Source organism: Hesperophylax consimilis, chromosome 19 (assembly GCF_061612785.1).
Source record: "Hesperophylax consimilis isolate HC1 chromosome 19, BYU_Hcon_1.0, whole genome shotgun sequence".
Lineage (NCBI taxonomy): Eukaryota > Metazoa > Arthropoda > Insecta > Trichoptera > Limnephilidae > Hesperophylax > Hesperophylax consimilis.
In genome coordinates this window covers 8,920,387-8,940,145 of record NC_142854.1, presented here as the reverse complement: position 1 = coordinate 8,940,145, position 19,759 = coordinate 8,920,387, and the positions used below count along the sequence as shown (strand labels likewise).

The window sequence follows — 19,759 nt, the reverse complement described above, 5'->3', positions numbered from 1 at the left end:
TGACTTTTGGTGCCCTGCGTGTCTATATTATTTTTGGAACTAAGATTTCATGTAATAGCACTTTTTTTTTCAGATGATCTCACTTACATGAGAACAAAACAGTTATAAAGTCAGATACATAAAACGGAAAAATTTTAAAATGACATAAAAAGTCACTCAAATCACAAATACTATAAAGATGCAAGAGACAGAGTTTTAATATATTTGTGCTACATTATGCCCCCATAGTGCCATATTCAAACATTTTACTGAATAAGAAATTTACTATCGTGCCCGAAAATATGTCATAAAAGTAAATTATGTGAATGTTTCGAGATAACCGGATAAAACTGAACAGTGCTAAAATAGAACCCAATAAAAATAATAAATTCTAGTAGGTCAGTTTTGGTCAGGTTAGGTTAGGTTCGTTGTTTGTTCTTTTCTTCGATGTTCTTCAATGGAGCCGTATTATTAAAATAATAATTTCAATAATACGGCTTTCTTAACCAACGGGTAAAATGTATTTTTTACATTCATTCGCTTTGAATATGACCTCTGAACATTGATGAAGTTCAACAGTCCCGTTTACTTCTGGAGAGAGGTTGAGTAGACTGAGGGTACCACTCCATTCCCATGAAATGAAATATTTTACATTAATAAACCTTCAGTGGAGTTGATTCCCTTCTCTCAACTAATATAATTTCTCCATTATACATTGTACAATTCTATTACAATCACTCTGTGGCCTGATTATATCATGCCGATCCACGGAGAAAATGGATAATTTCTAATTTATTAAAATCCTGTTAAAAACGGGACAGCAGGCCATTTCCTAATAAAAGGTTAGAACATTTCAAATATTTCGGAATACGTGTTCATGCACTTGCATTTGCCCTGTTAATATATAATGACGAAATGGGAACGTGGCGTTAATACATTATCTTTTTACTAAAAGTATAATATTTTTGTATTTTGTTAATTATTCAATTTTTTTTATAAAATATAATTTGGTATTGCGAGCCTCACTGAGTGAGCTAAGGCCCCCATTTTACAATTGTTTGTGACAAATTTTAAGTAAATAAGATGAATTGTATTGAAATTATGTTAAAACTATTTATATATTATTACACTCATATTCGTTTAGGCGTTTAGGGCGTGCATTCCGTTTTTACCAGGCTTAAGATTAATTTGAAGAGATTTTTAATATATTTTTTCATAAGAAAAATATATATTTGTGCTCGCAGGATGCGCGCGTTCACGATCCTGTCCTTGTGCCTGGTGCTGGTAGCATGCGCGATCGGAGAGGAGAAGAGCAGGCCTCCCAGGCTACCACGCTTCTGGAACAGGCGCGGGCCTCCGCCCCCTGAGCGCGCGGTTGAGGCCGACGCGCGAGCCCTGACCACCTTCTGGATCACGCAGCCGCTAGACCACCAGGGCTCCACTAATGCCACCTATCAGATGGTAAACAAACCTTACATGTTCATTTTTATATTTTCAAATATTTGAATTATTTGTTCAGCGTCCTTTTGGTGTAAAATTCACTGCAAGGGCAATGCAATGTTTCTATGGATATCTTCATAATAAACTAGTGGATCCCCCTCAATGTCTTTCTCGGGCGTCTACGAAATCTTCCACCATTCACTACTGTACACCACAATGTTATCTAAAAAACTACATTACATCCACTTTAATTCAACTCTGTTTAAGTATTTCTCAGGTGTCCCAGACTTCTTCTACCATTTAAACATCTCTAAACACTCCTGGCACTAAAAACAACAAACTTTGAAATTTGCAGCGATATCAGTGGACTACTTTTTGAGTTTTGAGAGCAGAAACAGTACAAACAGTATTGTAGATACCATTGAGAAATTTAAATGTTACTTAAAATTACTATTGCGATCGTTTTGTGATCATATCCGAATAGTCAGGTACTTCAAAATTCAAACGTCCATTATTCTTCTCCTCTATTTCCCCTGCACAAATCGGGATGCCGTAGTTCACTGCTACTCGCCTTTACTGGCTATGGCCAGTAGAAACTCTTGTAATTGATTATGTTGTAATACAATTCAAACGTCCATTATTCTTCTCCCCTATTTCCCCTGCACAAATCGGGATGCCGTAGTTCACTGCTACTCACCTTTACTGGCTATGGCCAGTTGAAACTCTTGTAATTGATTATGTTGTAATACAATTCAAACGTCCATTATTCTTCTCCCCTATTTCCCCTGCACAAATCGGGATGCCGTAGTTTACTGCTACTCGCCTTTACTGGCTATGGCCAGTTGAAACTCTTGTAATTGATTATGTTGTAATACAATTCAAACGTCCATTATTCTTCTCCCCTATTTCCCCTGCACAAATCGGGATGCCGTAGTTCACTGCTACTCGCCTTTACTGGCTATGGCCAGTTGAAACTCTTGTAATTGATTATGTTGTAATACAATTCAAACGTCCATTATTCTTCTCCCCTATTTCCCCTGCACAAATCGGGATGCCGTAGTTTACTGCTACTCGCCTTTACTGGCTATGGCCAGTTGAAACTCTTGTAATTGATTATGTTGTAATACAATTCAAACGTCCATTATTCTTCTCCCCTATTTCCCCTGCACAAATCGGGATGCCGTAGTTCACTGCTACTCGCTTTTACTGGCTATGGCCAGTTAAAACTCTTGTACTTCATTATGTTGTAATACAATTCAAACGTCCATTATTCTTCTCTCCTATTTCCCCTGCACAAATCGGAATGCCGTAGTTCACTGCTACTCGCCTTTACTGGCTATGGCCAGTTAAAACTCTTGTACTTCATATTGTTCTAATACAATTCAAACGTCCATTATTCTTCTCCCCTATTTCCCCTGCACAAATCGGGATGCCGTAGTTCACTGCTACTCGCCTTTACTGGCTATGGCCAGTTGAAACTCTTGTAATTGATTATGTTGTAATACAATTCAAACGTCCATTATACTTCTCCCCTATTTCCCCTGCACAAATCGGGATGCCGTAGTTTACTGCTACTCGCCTTTACTGGCTATGGCCAGTTAAACTCTTGTACTTCATTATGTTGTAATACAATTCAAACGTCCATTATTCTTCTCCCCTATTTTCCCTGCACAAATCGGAATGCCGTAGTTCACTCCTACTCGCCTTTACTGGCTATGGCCAGTAGAAACTCTTGTACTTCAGTATGTTGTAATACAATTCAAACGTCCATTATTCTTCTCCCCTATTTCCCCTGCACAAATCGGGATGCCGTAGTTCACTGCTACTCGCTTTTACTGGCTATGGCCAGTTAAAACTCTTGTACTTCATTATGTTGTAATACAATTCAAACGTCCATTATTCTTCTCTCCTATTTCCCCTGCACAAATCGGAATGCCGTAGTTCACTGCTACTCGCCTTTACTGGCTATGGCCAGTTAAAACTCTTGTACTTCATATTGTTCTAATACAATTCAAACGTCCATTATTCTTCTCCCCTATTTCCCCTGCACAAATCGGAATGCCGTAGTTCACTGCTACTCGCCTTTACTGGCTATAGCTAGTTAAAATTCTTGTACTTCATTATGTTGTAATACAATTCAAACGTCCATTATTCTTCTACTCCATTTCCCCTGCACAAATCGGGATGCCGTAGTTCACTCCTACTCGCCTTTACTGGCTATGGCCAGTAGAAACTCTTGTACTTCATTATGTTGTAATACAATCCAAACATCCATTATTCTTCTCCCCTATTTCCTCTGCACAAATCGGGATACCGTAGTTCACTGCTACTCGCCTTTACTGGCTATAGCTAGTTAAAATTCTTGTACTTCATTATGTTGTAATACAATTCAAACGTCCATTATTCTTCTACTCCATTTCCCCTGCACAAATCGGGATGCCGTAGTTCACTCCTACTCGCCTTTACTGGCTATGGCCAGTAGAAACTCTTGTACTTCATTATGTTGTAATACAATCCAAACATCCATTATTCTTCTCCCCTATTTCCTCTGCACAAATCGGGATGCCGTAGTTCACTGCTACTCGCCTTTACTGGCTATGGCCAGTTGAAACTCTTGTATTTCATTATGTTGTAATACAATTCCTGCTTTAAATTTATCATAAAATATCAATTATTCTATATATGCTGTTCAAAATATGTTCATAATAAAACAGACAATGTCTATAATAATGAAGAGATAAAATCAACGTCAGTCAGATGTAATTATGTCGATAGCAAATGGAATGTGTTATCCATCTATTATTTGAAGAATCCATCTTCTATCTTCGTATCACCTATTATTGTACTTCATCACCTGTTCATGTACTTCATTTTATTTAACTTAATTTCACTTATTTTTGTAATATTTATATTTTGTAATACCTGCATCAACTGTAAAGCGCTCCTGAGGTGATATCTCACAAAAGCGGCGCTATACAAATTATCCAATAAATAAATGTGATAACTCACATAAGAATATATATTTTATGTAGGTAGATAAAACTTCAATACGTTGAAGTCATTTTATATCTCAAAATATGTTATATTCATATTTTAAAGATCAAGCGAATAAGTAATGTCTTTCCAGACTGCATTAAATCTTATCGATATAGAATATAGCTCATTTATTAAAAATTAAGTAAAATTATTTGTAATCTTGTTTAAAACGGGATTGCAGGCCTTTAACGAATGTATTGACAGGTTTCCTTATAAACTGTCGGTAAAATACGAATATGTTATTAGTATGATGATATTTGATGCGATTCACCTGTCTTTTAACTGTCACCGTCGTGACATTTGCGATCACTAACGAAAATGTTATTTTTAATATTAATAATGATTTAAAAAAATATATGATTGACTTACGAAGAGAAAAAAAATTGAATGTTTAATAAAACCGCAAGAAATTTTTACATTAATTATTGAAGTGCTTGGTGTTCAAAATATTATCCTATACGATATATATCATATATGAAATACCAAACTGACTGAAGCGTCATTTTTTTGGCTTTTGTACAAATCTTTTAACATAAATCTTTTTAAATAATTATATCCAATAATTAGTCGCTTGAAATATCAATACAAATTGAAAATATCTCCCAATTGATTGAGGTACTAGTAAATATAGAATTAATTACGTAGCTCAGTGGTTTCAGAGCACCTGACCGGACATCAGAAGGCACGGGTTCAATTCCCGTTGGCGGCATTTAGTTTTACTCGGGAGATATTTTCAATTTGTATTGATATGTCACTAATTATTGCTTATAATTATTTATTATCCTTTGTGCTATGAATAAAACCTTTTCTTATAAACATTAGTTTGTCATTATAAAAATAATAATCTTTTTGCAAAATGAAAAACAGGTGAGACAAAATAATCTCCAACGAAATGAATACCTCAACATTATGTCCATGCTATTTGTGTGTGTAAAAACTGAATCATAAATATCATGATCATATCATATCATGTCATTAATTTAAAACAAAATACAAATATTTTATATTTGGACTTACATAGTGTCTACGTTGTAATTTTATTCATTATCGCAAATGTATCCTTTCGTAGAAAAATTGAAAATATTGAAATTTGACCTTATGCAAGTAATGTGCATTACGGATTAGAACATTGAGTGATTGAGCTTAATATTTTCTAGGTACCTATCTGAATTTCATTTATATGTGAAGTTCTAAATATTATTTTACTACCATTCTGTATTTGAAAAAAATTAAATAAGTATAAAAATATATATAACAGGTACCTTCCTACATAAAATATGACATGTTTGCTTTTAGAAATCTTATTTATTTATTTTTTCATGTTCTCCATAAAACGGTTATACACCAATATATCATGGAGAAGATTACAAATTAAAAAGTTTACAGAGGGAGTTTTAATATTTTGTGACATGTGTTAAAAGATAGTTACTGAATTGTCTGTAGGTGACACTGAAAATGTCGATGGCTAATGCAGAATCGCTAAGCAGTTGAGTCGCTCTGTTTATTGGCGCGTTCTGATAGGCAGAAGTCTTCGCTTTCGGAGCATATAAGAGTGCATGGGATCTCCCTCGAGTATAATTGTTAGAGACATAAAAGTTAACCTCTTTCAACATAGGCGGATTGTGTATTGTACCAGAGATTAACTTAAGATTATCTCATTGGCATAATCAATTAGCGGAATTTGATAATCGTATTTATATAATGATTTCAGATAAGAAATCAAATGCATCAACGTAAATATTATTCAATTACTTAGTCACTTGACGTTTATCTGATATAATCGTATATCTATAAATGTTGGAAATAAATATATTTCATAGTATATCTACAGAAAACATTCATCCTTCATTTTCATTCTGTAGTCTCCTACTTTATGGTTAAGAGGAAGAAGTAAATAAGTATGATGAGATAATAAGATGAAAACCCCACGAAAAAAACAATCCACAAGATATTATTTGAGTTTCGTGATCATGAAATATTTTACCACTTTGAAAACATTCTTGTATCTTCAGAATTGATCAGTTATATCTGACTGATAAATCAGACCAAACATCAATTATTTGACAGTGATTATTACGCATTAGGTGGGTTTTTTAAAAAATATTAATCATAATGTCTAAAGCAGGTTAGATAAAACTTAATTATGATAAAGAGTTATTCTCTGGGTCCTAGTTCAGGACCATTTTATGGTATAATAACAGTAATACAGTTGTGTGCGAATGTATTTTGATAAACTTTTTTGTTAAATGTAATTATTTTATTATATATATATTTTACTGATATAAATCATTGCCCTATACTACAGTCAAATATTAGTAAGTTTAGAGATTGGTGCGTTCAAAATAATTTATTTTTAAATGTAGTAAAGTGCAAAACCTTGACTTTCTTCAGAAACAAAAATCCTGTTTTATTCGAATATTCCATCAATAACATAGCTTTAGAAAGAGTCACGGAAATGAGAGATCTTGGAATTATTTTGGACGAAAAACTAAGTTTCACCAATCATATCCATCAAATTGTGAACAAAGGTATGAAAACACTAGGCTTCGTATTAAGAACAACTAAAAACTTTAATTCTTTGCAAGCCATTAAACTATTATACGTATCTCTAGTAAGAAGTCTAATTGAATATAACTCAGTAGTTTGGTCTCCATCTTATAAAATTCATATTAACAACATTGAGCGAATACAAAAAAAATTTCTACGTTTTATAAATTTTAAATTAAATATCCCTGTCGAAGACTTAAAATACAATTTCTTATTAAATACTCTAAAAATACATACATTAGAAGATAGACGTAAAATAAACGATTTAACGTTCTTATTCAAAATACTTAACTCTAAATTCAACTATTGTGAACTCCTGCAACTTATAAACATACATACACCCGCAGTAACAACACGAAAAAATACAATATTCTACAGCAGCACACATAAGCGTAACTACATTGCCCACTCTCCGATACAACGACTTCACACCATGGGAAATCATTACTTGGGTGATGTTGACATATTCAATACCAACTTGGCAAGTTTTGTGGGTCATTTAAAACATTTATTTCAACAATACTCCTAAACACATCATGTAAACCAACAAATAGCTGTAATTTTCTGTTTTTGTTTCTTGTGTTTGTATGACTTGTTGCATAGCTTTTATCAAATGTAATTTTATTCTTATTTTTTATGTTTGAAAGTATTTGTGAAATTAAAATTATACTACCAACCATGTAAAAGCCCTCTGGGCGTTAAATAAATAAATAAAATAAAAAAATTGATTTCCTCAATTTTCAACTAGCATCAGAACTGCCACTATGTATAACTATGTTCACATTTTTTTATATATTAACATTTAAATAATAGTATATATTTTTTTATATTTAAAAAATAATATGATTGACTTATGAATTCTGAGAAAAAAAATTGGATGTTTAGTAAAACCGATGCTTTTAGCAAAAATGTGCATGTATTTAATAATACGTAATTTTATATGTATTAACTGTATTGTTCGTGTTTAGAAATAGAACAAGTTAAAGAGAACATAAAGCTGTAATATATTTACCGGTATATATAAATTATAAATATAGTTAATAATATCGATCTGTGATATTCTCTAATCTCTTGCAGCGCTACATCACCAACGACCAGTTCTTCCGGATCGACAACTCCCCTATCCTGCTTATGGTCGGCGGTGAGTGGACCATCGACACGGGCTTTGTGACCGGCGGGCACATGTACGAGATCGCTAGGGACATAGGTGCGCTGCTCGTCTACACCGAGCACCGTTTCTACGGACAGTCAAGGCCCACCAAGTAAGCCTGACTGCATTTTTTGCTTATGAAGCCCTGTATGTACTATTTAACGTAACATAACCTAACCTAACCTTACCTAACTAACCAAATCAATCTAACGTACATTATTCCTTGATATCATTGTTTCATTCGATTTCCCTCCTCTTTGCTCCCGGCCCTCACGTTTGTGTGGGTATAAAAAGAGAATACTCCCTCTATTTTCCATTTCTAATCACAATTGTGAGGGTTGCTTTTCTATAAATGTTTCATGGATTCATTTACGTAATAAAAACTCAATTAAATCAAGAGAATCTAAGAAAACGATGAATCATCGCCTGCGTTAGCCGATTCAATTTTCGTCATAATTTATTATACAAATGTGTAAACATTTACAAAATGTATGCATTATTGAATCAAAAATTATCACTCAGTTTTCTGTTTGATGAGGCCTTCGGTATGCGGAAACTGCTGTAACGCGTATAAATAATAATTACTTCGTAGCAGAACTTGTTTGTAAATATACTATATTTTTATAACAAATAAAAAAATTACAAAATCTGAAAAAAATGTGTTTAAAAGAATCTTATTATACTTTTTTATTTATGTTTGTGAGATGTCAGCGGTAAAAATCGACGATTTTTTTCTTTCAGTGATAGCAGCGCAGATAACCTGAAGTTCCTGATCGTCGACCAGGCGTTGTCCGATGTTGCCAAGCTCGTCAAGGATCTGAAGCAGCAGGACAGGTACGCCAACAGCAAGGTGATCGTGTTCGGAGGCTCATACGCCGGGAACATGGCTACGTGGATCAGGCTGCAGCATCCCGACGTCATCGATGCCGCAGTAGCCTCCAGCGGACCTGTGCTGGCCAAGGTTGATTTCTACGGTAGGTTTGATGAGAATTAAACATACTTATTTCAGCACGCGTGATGTGAAGTTCAATGTTTTTTTTTTTAAATTAGAACTGAATCATTTCAGACAAGCGGCGAAGTTGGTATCAAAATTATTTTATTATATATCCAATAAATTTGAAATGCGTAATTTTTTTTTAAATTTTAATAAATATATATATATTTTTTTTTTATTGAAATAATATATTTAATCTAAATCTTTGACAGAAACTGATCATGTCTAATTATTTTATTGAACCTGAGTAAAAGTTTTATAAAGCTCCTTCGTGGTCGAGGGGTAAAGCTCTCGACTAGCAAGCCGAAGGTCGCGGGTTTAAATCTCGGCGTGCGCAAGTAAATTTTAATTAATTCATTTGTATTGTTTCACAATTTATTATACAAAATAAAAAATAGAATACATGCGGCACATTCCAGAGTGAAATATACTTTAAGTATCACCCTGGTATAAGACCGCCATTCAGAATTGACACGTTGCTTGAATAGCTTTAGCCGTATTTGGTGACCAGATCTGAATAGCTTGATACTCTCCCACCATCCTCTTCCTCATCTCCTTCCCTTCCCTACAACCTTCAGCCTTACATCATACCCCAATTTTGGATGCCGTATTATCACTGCCTCCAGACGGTTGGGAACAGTTGGGACTCTTGTACGGTATGCATATAAAAAAGCTTCACAAATCCTACAAATTATAACATCCCGTAATTTTTCTTACCCTGCGCTTGTACACAATAAAATGTGTACTAGCGCAGGCATATTTTTTCTTATGCCTGCGCTAGTACACAATAAAATGAAGGGCGATAAGATCGTTTAACGGCAACTCCTAGATGGTCCAAAGGAAATAAAATGTAACTTAAAAAACGGTTACGGTCCAAGAAAATATTTCCCACATCTACATATACATGCGCGGCATTTTTCGTACAAATTTTAAATTTGTATTTGAGGCCAAATACTTGACCAAACTGAAAATTTTATTTTTATTCAAAAGGTATAATAAATATCTATTGCGGATATGTGCGACGTTATTTATTTGTGTTTTTATTTTAAAAGTAATAAGTTTATGTATTTGAAATGTTTTATAATAATATCCAATTTTTAGAGTTATTGGAGACTGTCAACGACGCAATCCTGACAGAGGGAGGACAGAAGTGTATTGATACCATCAGGGAAGGTGTTGCCAAGGCACAAGAATTATTGCTCACCGAACATGGAACAATCGAAGTCTCTGAACTTTTTGGGTAATAATGAACATTATTTCCTCACCAAACACGATTGTTTACTGTCTCGTCGTATCATATTAACATGGTTCTAACTAACACGTCACCGCTATGAATAAATGAGCTCTAAATATATATAATAATGAGCTCTCTAGAGCCCTTATTCGCTTAGCATTGGTGTATTTGTTTGAATCTCGTTTTCCTCTTAAAATAATATTTTTGGAGGATTCAAGTTGTAAACTTTGTACCATTTTACAAGCGAAAAAATATCTGTACACATTAGGCGGTCCACATTATTAATTAAACTTTTCCAAACATCAATTGTTGGGAACAAATTTTAGCAGATTATTTTGAAGTATATTTTTTAATGTTGCAAGTCTGTGAAGAACGAAACCGAAATAACTTTCTAACGTTTTCCGAGGTTTCAATCCCACCGTTATCCCGGTGCTGCATTTGTCTTACTCCCGGGATTACGTGATATTTATTGGTTTACCGATCTTTTTTCAACTGTCAAATATTTTTTCTATTGCTAACATGTCGTTTCTTGTACAATATTTTTGAAATCTTGGGCAACGGATCGTAAAGATTTTGGGGTAGGCTATATTTACTATGCTGTTTTTAGAAGGAAACATTTATTGAAGCCTGAATAACATACAGTATATATTTAGTCTTATGACATCACAATACCGGGATTGTTTTGTACACTGTTTGTTCCGCACGTGCAAATTCATCTTGCAGTTTTAGATGTTCTCTACGAGAAATCTAAATATCACAACAGCCATTCTACAAATAATTCAACACTCCTCACACACCAACACTAAAACAGTTTTTAATTCTGATATACACCAGCACAAAATAGGATCACAAAATCAAATACACTTATCGTCATCTACTTACACGAGTAAATTTGGAATTAACTCCTTACAATACATTGCACATAAGCAATACAACGCATTACCTAGTAATCTAAAACTTTCGGCAACGAACAAAAAAACATTGGCAAAAGCTCTTAAAAGCTATTTCCTCAGCAGTTTTATTAATGCCTAACACAATCTTTCTTTGGAACTCCATAATAACATCTGCATTTATTTATTTTAATGTATTTATGTTGTCTTGTCTTTAATCTAATGTTGTATTTCCCGAAATGAGTTTTGTAAACTCACTGGGAATAATACATTAAAACTTTTTTATTATTTCGTAATGTATTATCTTTTAATAAATAAACCTAAATCCACATCAGAAGATTAAGATGAAAACGATAGTGTCTAACAGTCTGTCTGTCGGAATTAGGCATTTAAATTGTATAGAATTTCGATTTAAATCTGTGTCGACAAGAAAAGTTCGATAGATTTTGTTCACTGATTGACTGAATTCAAGTCGAAAATCTCTTAAGAAATAAGAATAGCCGTGGATATCAAATGTCATTATGAGTAGGCAAATTTCGAACTCAAACATACCAAAATCGTAAATCTAGAAAAATGCTATAAGGATTTAAAATGAATACAACCTGCCAACGTGGATCTGAAAGGGTTTTTTCGGAATGTGGAAAAAAAAGACTAAAATAAAATCATCTCAAAAAGAAGAAACCTTAGTCACTTTGATTTTATCGAGGTCGCATTTTAAGTTTCAAAATATTTAATGAGTTTTATTTAATTTTTAATATTAATTTTTCCTATTTTCGTTTTATTATTCTTTTGTGCAGCTACTCTTATACTAGTGGAATTTAGTTAATAATACATATGACCTAATCTGGGAATAATACCTGAAAATTAAATGGCAACATTCATTTGTTACAAATCCCATTTTCGAATAATAGTTTAAACATTCAAATCCCGGAAAAATGGATCCCGGGATTTAAAAATTCTAGCACCGTAATTTATTTATTTTATTTTACGCCCAGAGGGCTTTTACATATATACATAAATACAGTACAAGTTATTATGAGAAAGAATTATACATACAAACATGAATTAAAAATAAAAGCAACAAAAATTTAAAGTACATTGAAATATAATAACTATAAAAAATACATACAATATATAAAATTACACCAAAAAAAAATTAAAGTACCGTGATTAGAGAATTACAACATTATTGTTTCGGAATTGGTTCGGTAATGGTTTCGCATTGTACGAAACCGCCGCGCTGTATCGGGGAATTAGCTAGTTGCAGGAGTTCGGAACTATCCGATTTGGATTTTAATATTTTGTTTAAATTAATTTGTAATTATGAAAAAAAAATATATATATACATTTTTTATAACTAAATAATACTACAGATTATGGTGGTTTATAATACTTCTATGAATCATACATTTAATTTTTAAGATTTAGGTAGAGATATGTTTAGTAAATTTGCCGATGTAGTTTGATAAATTGAACAAAGAACTTCTTTAATCAGAACTTGGATCATGGATAAATGATTTGATTATTTCATGTTTATATTGTATCAGTGACATATTCTATACATCTATGTGGGAATACATATTTCCCAAGTTTTGAATTCTGTGTAGTGGTATATTGAACTGCGCCCAGGACTTATTATTTACCACAATAAAACGGTAGCACTGATTTTCCCGGTTGTGAAAAAAATTCCCGGGATTGAAATCCCTACTGTATATGATGTGTGTAAATTTTTTTCATCCTCTTGTTTGGTTGTTGTATTTCGGTGATTATGTTTGCATTAAATTTCGAAGACACAAAATATATATTATAGCTTAGTATATATATAAATATATATATTTATATACTGGTTGAATGACCCGGCAAACAATTAAAAATATTATGCGCCGTGGACTGGACACGTGCTCAAGCAGATGGGATCGGAAAGACTTTTGGTCAATCTTATTCACCTAGACATGAAACGGTTCCATGATAACTCAACACAGTGACAATTCAATACACTTTTAAAAGGTGATATAAAGTCATTAGAAACGATGAAATTTTTTTTTAACCTTACCTAACCTACTTAACCCAGTTAATAAAGTTTTTGGTAAGTTTTTAGATTCTCACGGCCAAAAGCATTTTTGTTGTTTGTTTTTGGGGTGTTATGCCGTGTTGCGCTAACTCCTTCTTTAGCCGACGTTTCGGACAGCGTTGCAGTGTCCATCATCAGGGCAGATCCGGTAGATCCGAAGAAGGAGTTAGCGCAACACGGCATAACACCCCAAAAACAAACAACAAAAATAAAGTTTTTGTTTCATCACTTTCCATGACTTTATATAACTTTTTAAAGATGTGATGAATTATCATTGTGATGATTTATCCAGTCACCACATGAAACACTTCACAAAATACTTTGTTAATAATATCTAATCTGCATAAAAACAAAAAGTACTTATTTTTTCATAACTTAATAACACGACACAAAAACAAAAACGCAATAACATTGACATAAAATAAAATTAATTACATCTGTAGTTTTTTTTGCCTTTCTTGTCATACTTTATAATTTTACTAGTTGATCCCATAATGCTTCGCTATCGCTAATGTGTTTCACGGGCGACTACGACTTTTTCCACCATTCACTACCGTATACCACAATGTTACTGTTAAAACACTACACAACACCGACTTCGTTTCTCATTCCGGTGCAAGGATATCGCGTTAAGTATTCCTCGGGCGTCCCCGACTTTTTATACCTTTCAAACCACTCTCTAAACAATCCTGACAAAAACAAACTTTGACATTTTCAGCGATATATATTTCAGCGACTACTTTTCGAGTTTTGCGAGCACAAATGTTTATTTGTCTGCTTATATACGCATTTTGATTTTTTATGTATAAAGAAGATTTAGCATATATAATAATATTTCTAAAAAAACACGTGAACACCTTAACACAGATGAGGTGTTCATGAAAGTGTTTATTTTTTATTTTTATTTTTATTTTTATTTATTTACGGACAAATAGTCCATTAACAACATATTAATTACACGAATAAGTTTTATAAACAGAGATGACAGTGAAAGGAGAGCATATATAAATGAGGAGCGAAGACAATAACAATGACAATAATAATATAAAAGTAAGAATGGGAGATAATAATAAGTCAAAGCATGAAGATGGTTCAAAGGGCATTAGAAATTAGACATTGCGTATTGACTGTCGAAAGTCATTTAGGCATATACCACAAAATTCAATGCTTTGACTTGACAGTGAGTTGACAAGTCTCGACATTCTGGACAAAGGAGAATGGTATCCATAATTGGTAGAATGTTGATTGACAAACAGCAATTCATTATTTCGGAGTCTACGGGAAGGGATGTTGAATTGGATAAGTTGCAACAAAGCAGGTGAGTCTGTAATCCCATTGATAATCTTGAATATGCAAATCAGATCAGTGTCCCTTCTACGTTTCTCCAAAGAAGAAATGTTTAAAGTTTGTTCAACTTCATCATATATATGAGTAATGTTTACATTAGTGAGGTGTTCACCAAACACTAGAATTTATAATCATTTACAGTACATATAATTCCTTCTTTAGACTTGGGTACCTGTAATATTGAACATAAACTGTATATCTACAGACACGATGAAAATTTTATATTATCAACAATTAATTTAACGGTAAAATAAATTAATCAAAATTTCCAAATTCCACATTCTCGGAAAAAATTAGAAATTATATATCAATCCTTAATAACAAACAGAATTGCCTAATTTTCTCCATATAAATAAATAATCATAATTATGTGATTTAGTTTGGACTCACCTAAATAAGCTTTGATTCCCCTTTACGTCGCGCGCCGACTCAAAATATAATAGTAAACTAGGTCATTTTGACATGGATCTCTGTTTGATAAACGATCGGGGTTAAATGACTTTGATGATTATCATACTTCACCGTATGTAAAGTAACGGGAATTCAAACAAACAATCTAAAACGACAAAAAGCTGACGGGTCGAGAGAAGTCGATTTATTTATTTTATTTTATTTACTACACGCCTTAGTGGGCTTTTCTTTAAAAAAAATACAAGCATTTTGTATCAGAGTAAACACTTAAAAATTAATACAATAAAGAAGAATGTAAACATAATTGCAAAAATGAATCCTCACGCATGTAATTGAATTTAAAAGATTCAACAAAACAAAATAGTAGAAGCAATAATAATATTTGAAGGCAATATCAATGAATGTTTAACGTTTTTAAGTTGGCCGTTGACATTTGACTTAAATACAGACAGTTTATCGAAAATCTTTTGACATATGTCACAAAATAGCCGTAAAGCAAAAGTTTTGTTTCCTATCAACTTTTTCCAATTATGTAAAAACTAATTTGTGCTTTTAATTCTTGTATATTTTGTACGATTTATATCTTTCTTCGCGTTATGGTGAATAACTGTCTTATTGAGATCATGATAAATAAATAAATGGCACGGGAATTCAAACAAACTATTTTTAGAATTGACCAATTGTGACGGCTTGAAGAAATGACAAAGTGTGATTTGTTTAGATTTTGTGAAACAGTTGACACCTCCAACGCCCTCGACGTGCAGACCTTTTTCTCCGCCATCTCCGACGTGTTCTCCGAATTGGTGCAGTACGCGCGGCCCGGACAGATTGCGTCGGAGTGCGCCCCGCTGGTGAACGACAACCTTGGCACTCCCTTGGAGCGCCTCGGCAAGTACATTAAGAGTCAGGCCTGGCCGAGTTGCTTCTCCTCCTCATATAACGAGACCATAAAATCCTTGAAGGACACTTCTTTCCAATCTGAATATGCCTCCACAAGTAAGTAAAATTACTCTGATAATATTTTGTTGTTGTTAATCTCTCCGTTAAATTTAATAAGTTTAACAAACGACAACGGTAGAGATTGCAAGCAAACTTCTTAGCAAATTCATCTACCGTTGTCGTTTGTTAAATTTAATAAGTACAACAAACGACAACGGTACAGATTGCAAGCAACTTCTTAGCAAAGGCATCGATGTAGAATTGGACCCGAATTGGAATTAATGCTAATGAGTTTCTGGAAACCGACGAAAAATCTGTCATCTTTTACAAAATAAACTCCATTCTCTAGCACCACACAGAAACACCCTTTTTGATTAAAGCTGTTTAGTAATTTGTTTAGTGTCTACAATGCTACTTCAAAATGGACCAGTAGTGTCAAAATCCAGAAGAATCCTTGCCAATGAAACATTTCAGTTGTTTTTTTTTTTCAAATAGTGTTCAAATAGCGTTAAATTTATTGAATATTTAGGCGTTATAATTGATAATAATCTCAAATGGAAGAACCAGATTGAAAATGTAGCTAAAAGAGTGCGCACCCTGATTCACATATTTATTTCATTACTGGAAATTTAAAAAATAAAGACTTAAAAACCATATACTACGGGCTGTGTAACTCAATCATAACCTACGGTTGCATTGGGTGGGGAGGTGCAGGAAGAACTACATTAAACCCGTTATTGAAGGCTAAGAAACCTTTCAGATATTCGAGTGACGAACTTTTCAAGGAATTTAATGTACTAGATGTCCGACAGTGCTAAATAAAAAAAATTGTAATCCATGTTCATAAAAATAAAAACAAAATGAGAACAGCCGAACACAAACATCAAACCAGAAGTAAGGGAAGGAATGACCTTTCCGTTCCAACAAGCAACAGAGCGGCTTATCAAAAAATATTCTCATATCTCGGTCCTAAAATATATAATAAAATCCCCTCTCAGCTGAAACTGTGTGAATTGTCATTCTTCGGTCCAAGAGTGACAAAATGGTTGGTGGATCTAGGCAGGACTGATTCCGAAATGATACAAAAAATGTAATTTGAAATCACGAACGCCTCTATGTATCTTTATGTATCTTTTTGTGTATCTTTTTATGTACCTTTTTATGTATCTTCGTTTTAACATACTTATTTTAGCTAGTCTTAAATCCTGTATTCGTCTAGGATAACTTGAAACTTGTAAATTTGACTGTCCTGAAACGGGAATCCTTCCTAGTTGGACAGTCAAAATCATTAAATGTAATCAATATTATATTATAAAAACATAAATAAATATTATCACAGTGCATAGGAATAATGTATTTACTTTCGACATCTTCAAAAAGACCCTCCTTCAGATTTGCATTATCTTTTCTGAAGCTTATAAAACCACTAATAAATAATGACGGCTTTTGCTTTTGTGCTTACTGACGACCATATTGTTTTGCAGTACGCGCATGGCTATACCAGACTTGCACCGAGTACGGGTATTACCTGACAACCACCTCTCGGAACCAGCCCTTTGGAGACACCTTACCTCTGTCTCTCTACGTGGATCACTTGTGCCCCGACCTTTTCGGAAAACGGTAAACACAACTAGACTATTAAATATAGCTCGTTACACCATAGGCAGAATGGCATGCCATACAATCCTATATTTTTTTTTATAGTGTATACCTCACAAGAGTCCCAACTGCTCCCGTCTGGAGCCAGTGAGACTATGGCATCCCCAATTGGGGGATGTTGTGAGGCTGAAGGTAAGTGGGGAAGGGAAAGAGGAAGGTGGGGAAGTACCTGGCTATTCAGATCTAGTCACTAAACACGGCTAAAGCCATTTGGAGCAACTTTTCAATTCTGAATGGTGGTCTTACACCAGGGCGATACTGGTAGTATCTTCCACTCTGGAACGTGCCGCAAATATACTATATATTATTTTAATTAATTAATTGTGAAATAACACAAATTAATCAAATAAAATTTATTTGCGCACGCCGGGTTCGAACCCGCGACCTTCGGAATGGCAGTCCAATGCGTTACCACTGGACTATGCCGGCCGTCAGGGTTATACTATAGGGTTAAACTTCATCCAGATTTTTAATTCTCACATCCAATCATATTTTGCGTTTCTGACTCAATTACTCAACTGGAAAATAAAGCGAAATTTGGAAAAAAAAACTCACGCTTTTAACAAAAGGGTAAAACGATTATCTTTGCAAGACTATTATATTATGGAAGTGAAAACTTACTTTAAAATGTGTAAATAAGAATTAGGATATACATTCTTATGCGATATAGCAAAAAAGTCTCAATTTTCATTTTGGGTTACGTCGTTGAATGAAGTGGAAGTGCGACTGGATAGAAAAAGATTTTGGAATAAAGTAAAACTAATTGTACTCAATAAATCTTTTGATTATTTTTATTTTAGTTTCAACTCTGATCTGGTGAACGCCGGAGTCAAGAGGACCAACCAAGTGTTCGGAGGTCTGACACCTAACACCACCAATGTTATCTCTGTACACGGCACCATCGACCCGTGGCATAGGCTGGGCATCGTGGAGGACCTGTCTGACAGCTTCCTCGCCATTCTCATTAACGGAACTTCTCATTGCGAGGACCTGCAGTCAACCTCCTTCCTCGACCGGCCCGGGCTCACCGCTGCCAGAACGGCCATTAGGTCCGCTGTGCTCAAGTGGATCGCCGAATAAACAAACAGACATCAACTAATTTCTTACTTTACAAATTGTTAATTTTACGCCAATTTTTAAAATTTTCCGAATAAATTTATTAACAAATAGCTTCTTCCAGGCACTCCGCACAACTATGAAAACAAACAAGTTTCCAACTATAAAATAAATAATTAAGCAGTCAAAAAGGCGAAATAATGTTGGAGATATCAATTGCGAATATAATATTTTTTATCCATTCACTTCCCATCAACGATAAGTATTTGTTAACTTATTTTCTAGTTGGGAACGGCTCAAATTCGTTGTGTGAAGTTGTGTTGTGTCTTAATGAAGCTATAGTGCTTGCTCCTAAATACCTGTTTTTTTTTTATTTATGAAAATTTTAATGTAAATTTTTCAGCTTTGGATTAACCATGTCATGTTCCGCGTCAACATTATATGTGAAAAAGAAAAAAAATATATTTATATCTGTTTATATATTTATTATGTATAAATATATATATAAGACAGTCAACCTGCGAAATTTACATTTTGTGTTACGTCGTTGAATGAACTGGAAGTGGGACTAGATTTTGGAATAAAAACACCCTTGAGAGAAAAAGCTGAACACTGAAAAAAAGTGCGATTGGTCGATCACTAGTTGAGGGTTGTTTTTTTTTAAGAAATACATACATTCTCAGGTTACGAATAACCTGACAATATTTTAAAATCTTCTACTACCACCACAGTAAGTGGAAAATGTTCCTTGTGTTGTGATGGAGGACTGCTATCAGCCGAGGAATTTAACACACTTCGCCTGGATGGGACCCAAACGCGAAGCCAAGTCAGCCACTGACCGGACTTACCCTTCTTACTTTTATTAAATTTTATACTATTATTTGTAAGTTACTTGCATATCGATTAATTTAGATACGTTTTGTGTAGTGCAATTAATACGTGAGTGATTAGAACGTAAACAATTCTATGTTTATGACACTCATGTTAGCAAACTAAAAAAGTTATA

The 19,759-nt window shown here is 33.8% G+C and overlaps 1 protein-coding gene across 1 annotated transcript in view; it reads left to right on the top strand.

The window, feature by feature from the left end:
* The window catches only part of LOC149414767 (putative serine protease K12H4.7), a 30,162-nt gene extending 11,207 nt beyond the window's left edge, over window positions 1–18,955 (top strand). The window contains exons 2-8 of the mRNA XM_089643201.1: window positions 1,224–1,440; window positions 8,080–8,264; window positions 8,894–9,126; window positions 10,248–10,386; window positions 15,821–16,095; window positions 17,523–17,658; window positions 18,498–18,955. Coding sequence (XP_089499327.1) covers window positions 1,225–1,440; window positions 8,080–8,264; window positions 8,894–9,126; window positions 10,248–10,386; window positions 15,821–16,095; window positions 17,523–17,658; window positions 18,498–18,777 — 1,464 coding nt within the window. The 5' untranslated portion in view covers window position 1,224 and the 3' untranslated portion in view covers window positions 18,778–18,955. The remainder of the gene's footprint in view (window positions 1–1,223; window positions 1,441–8,079; window positions 8,265–8,893; window positions 9,127–10,247; window positions 10,387–15,820; window positions 16,096–17,522; window positions 17,659–18,497) is intronic.
* Window positions 18,956–19,759: the final 804 nt, after the last annotated feature.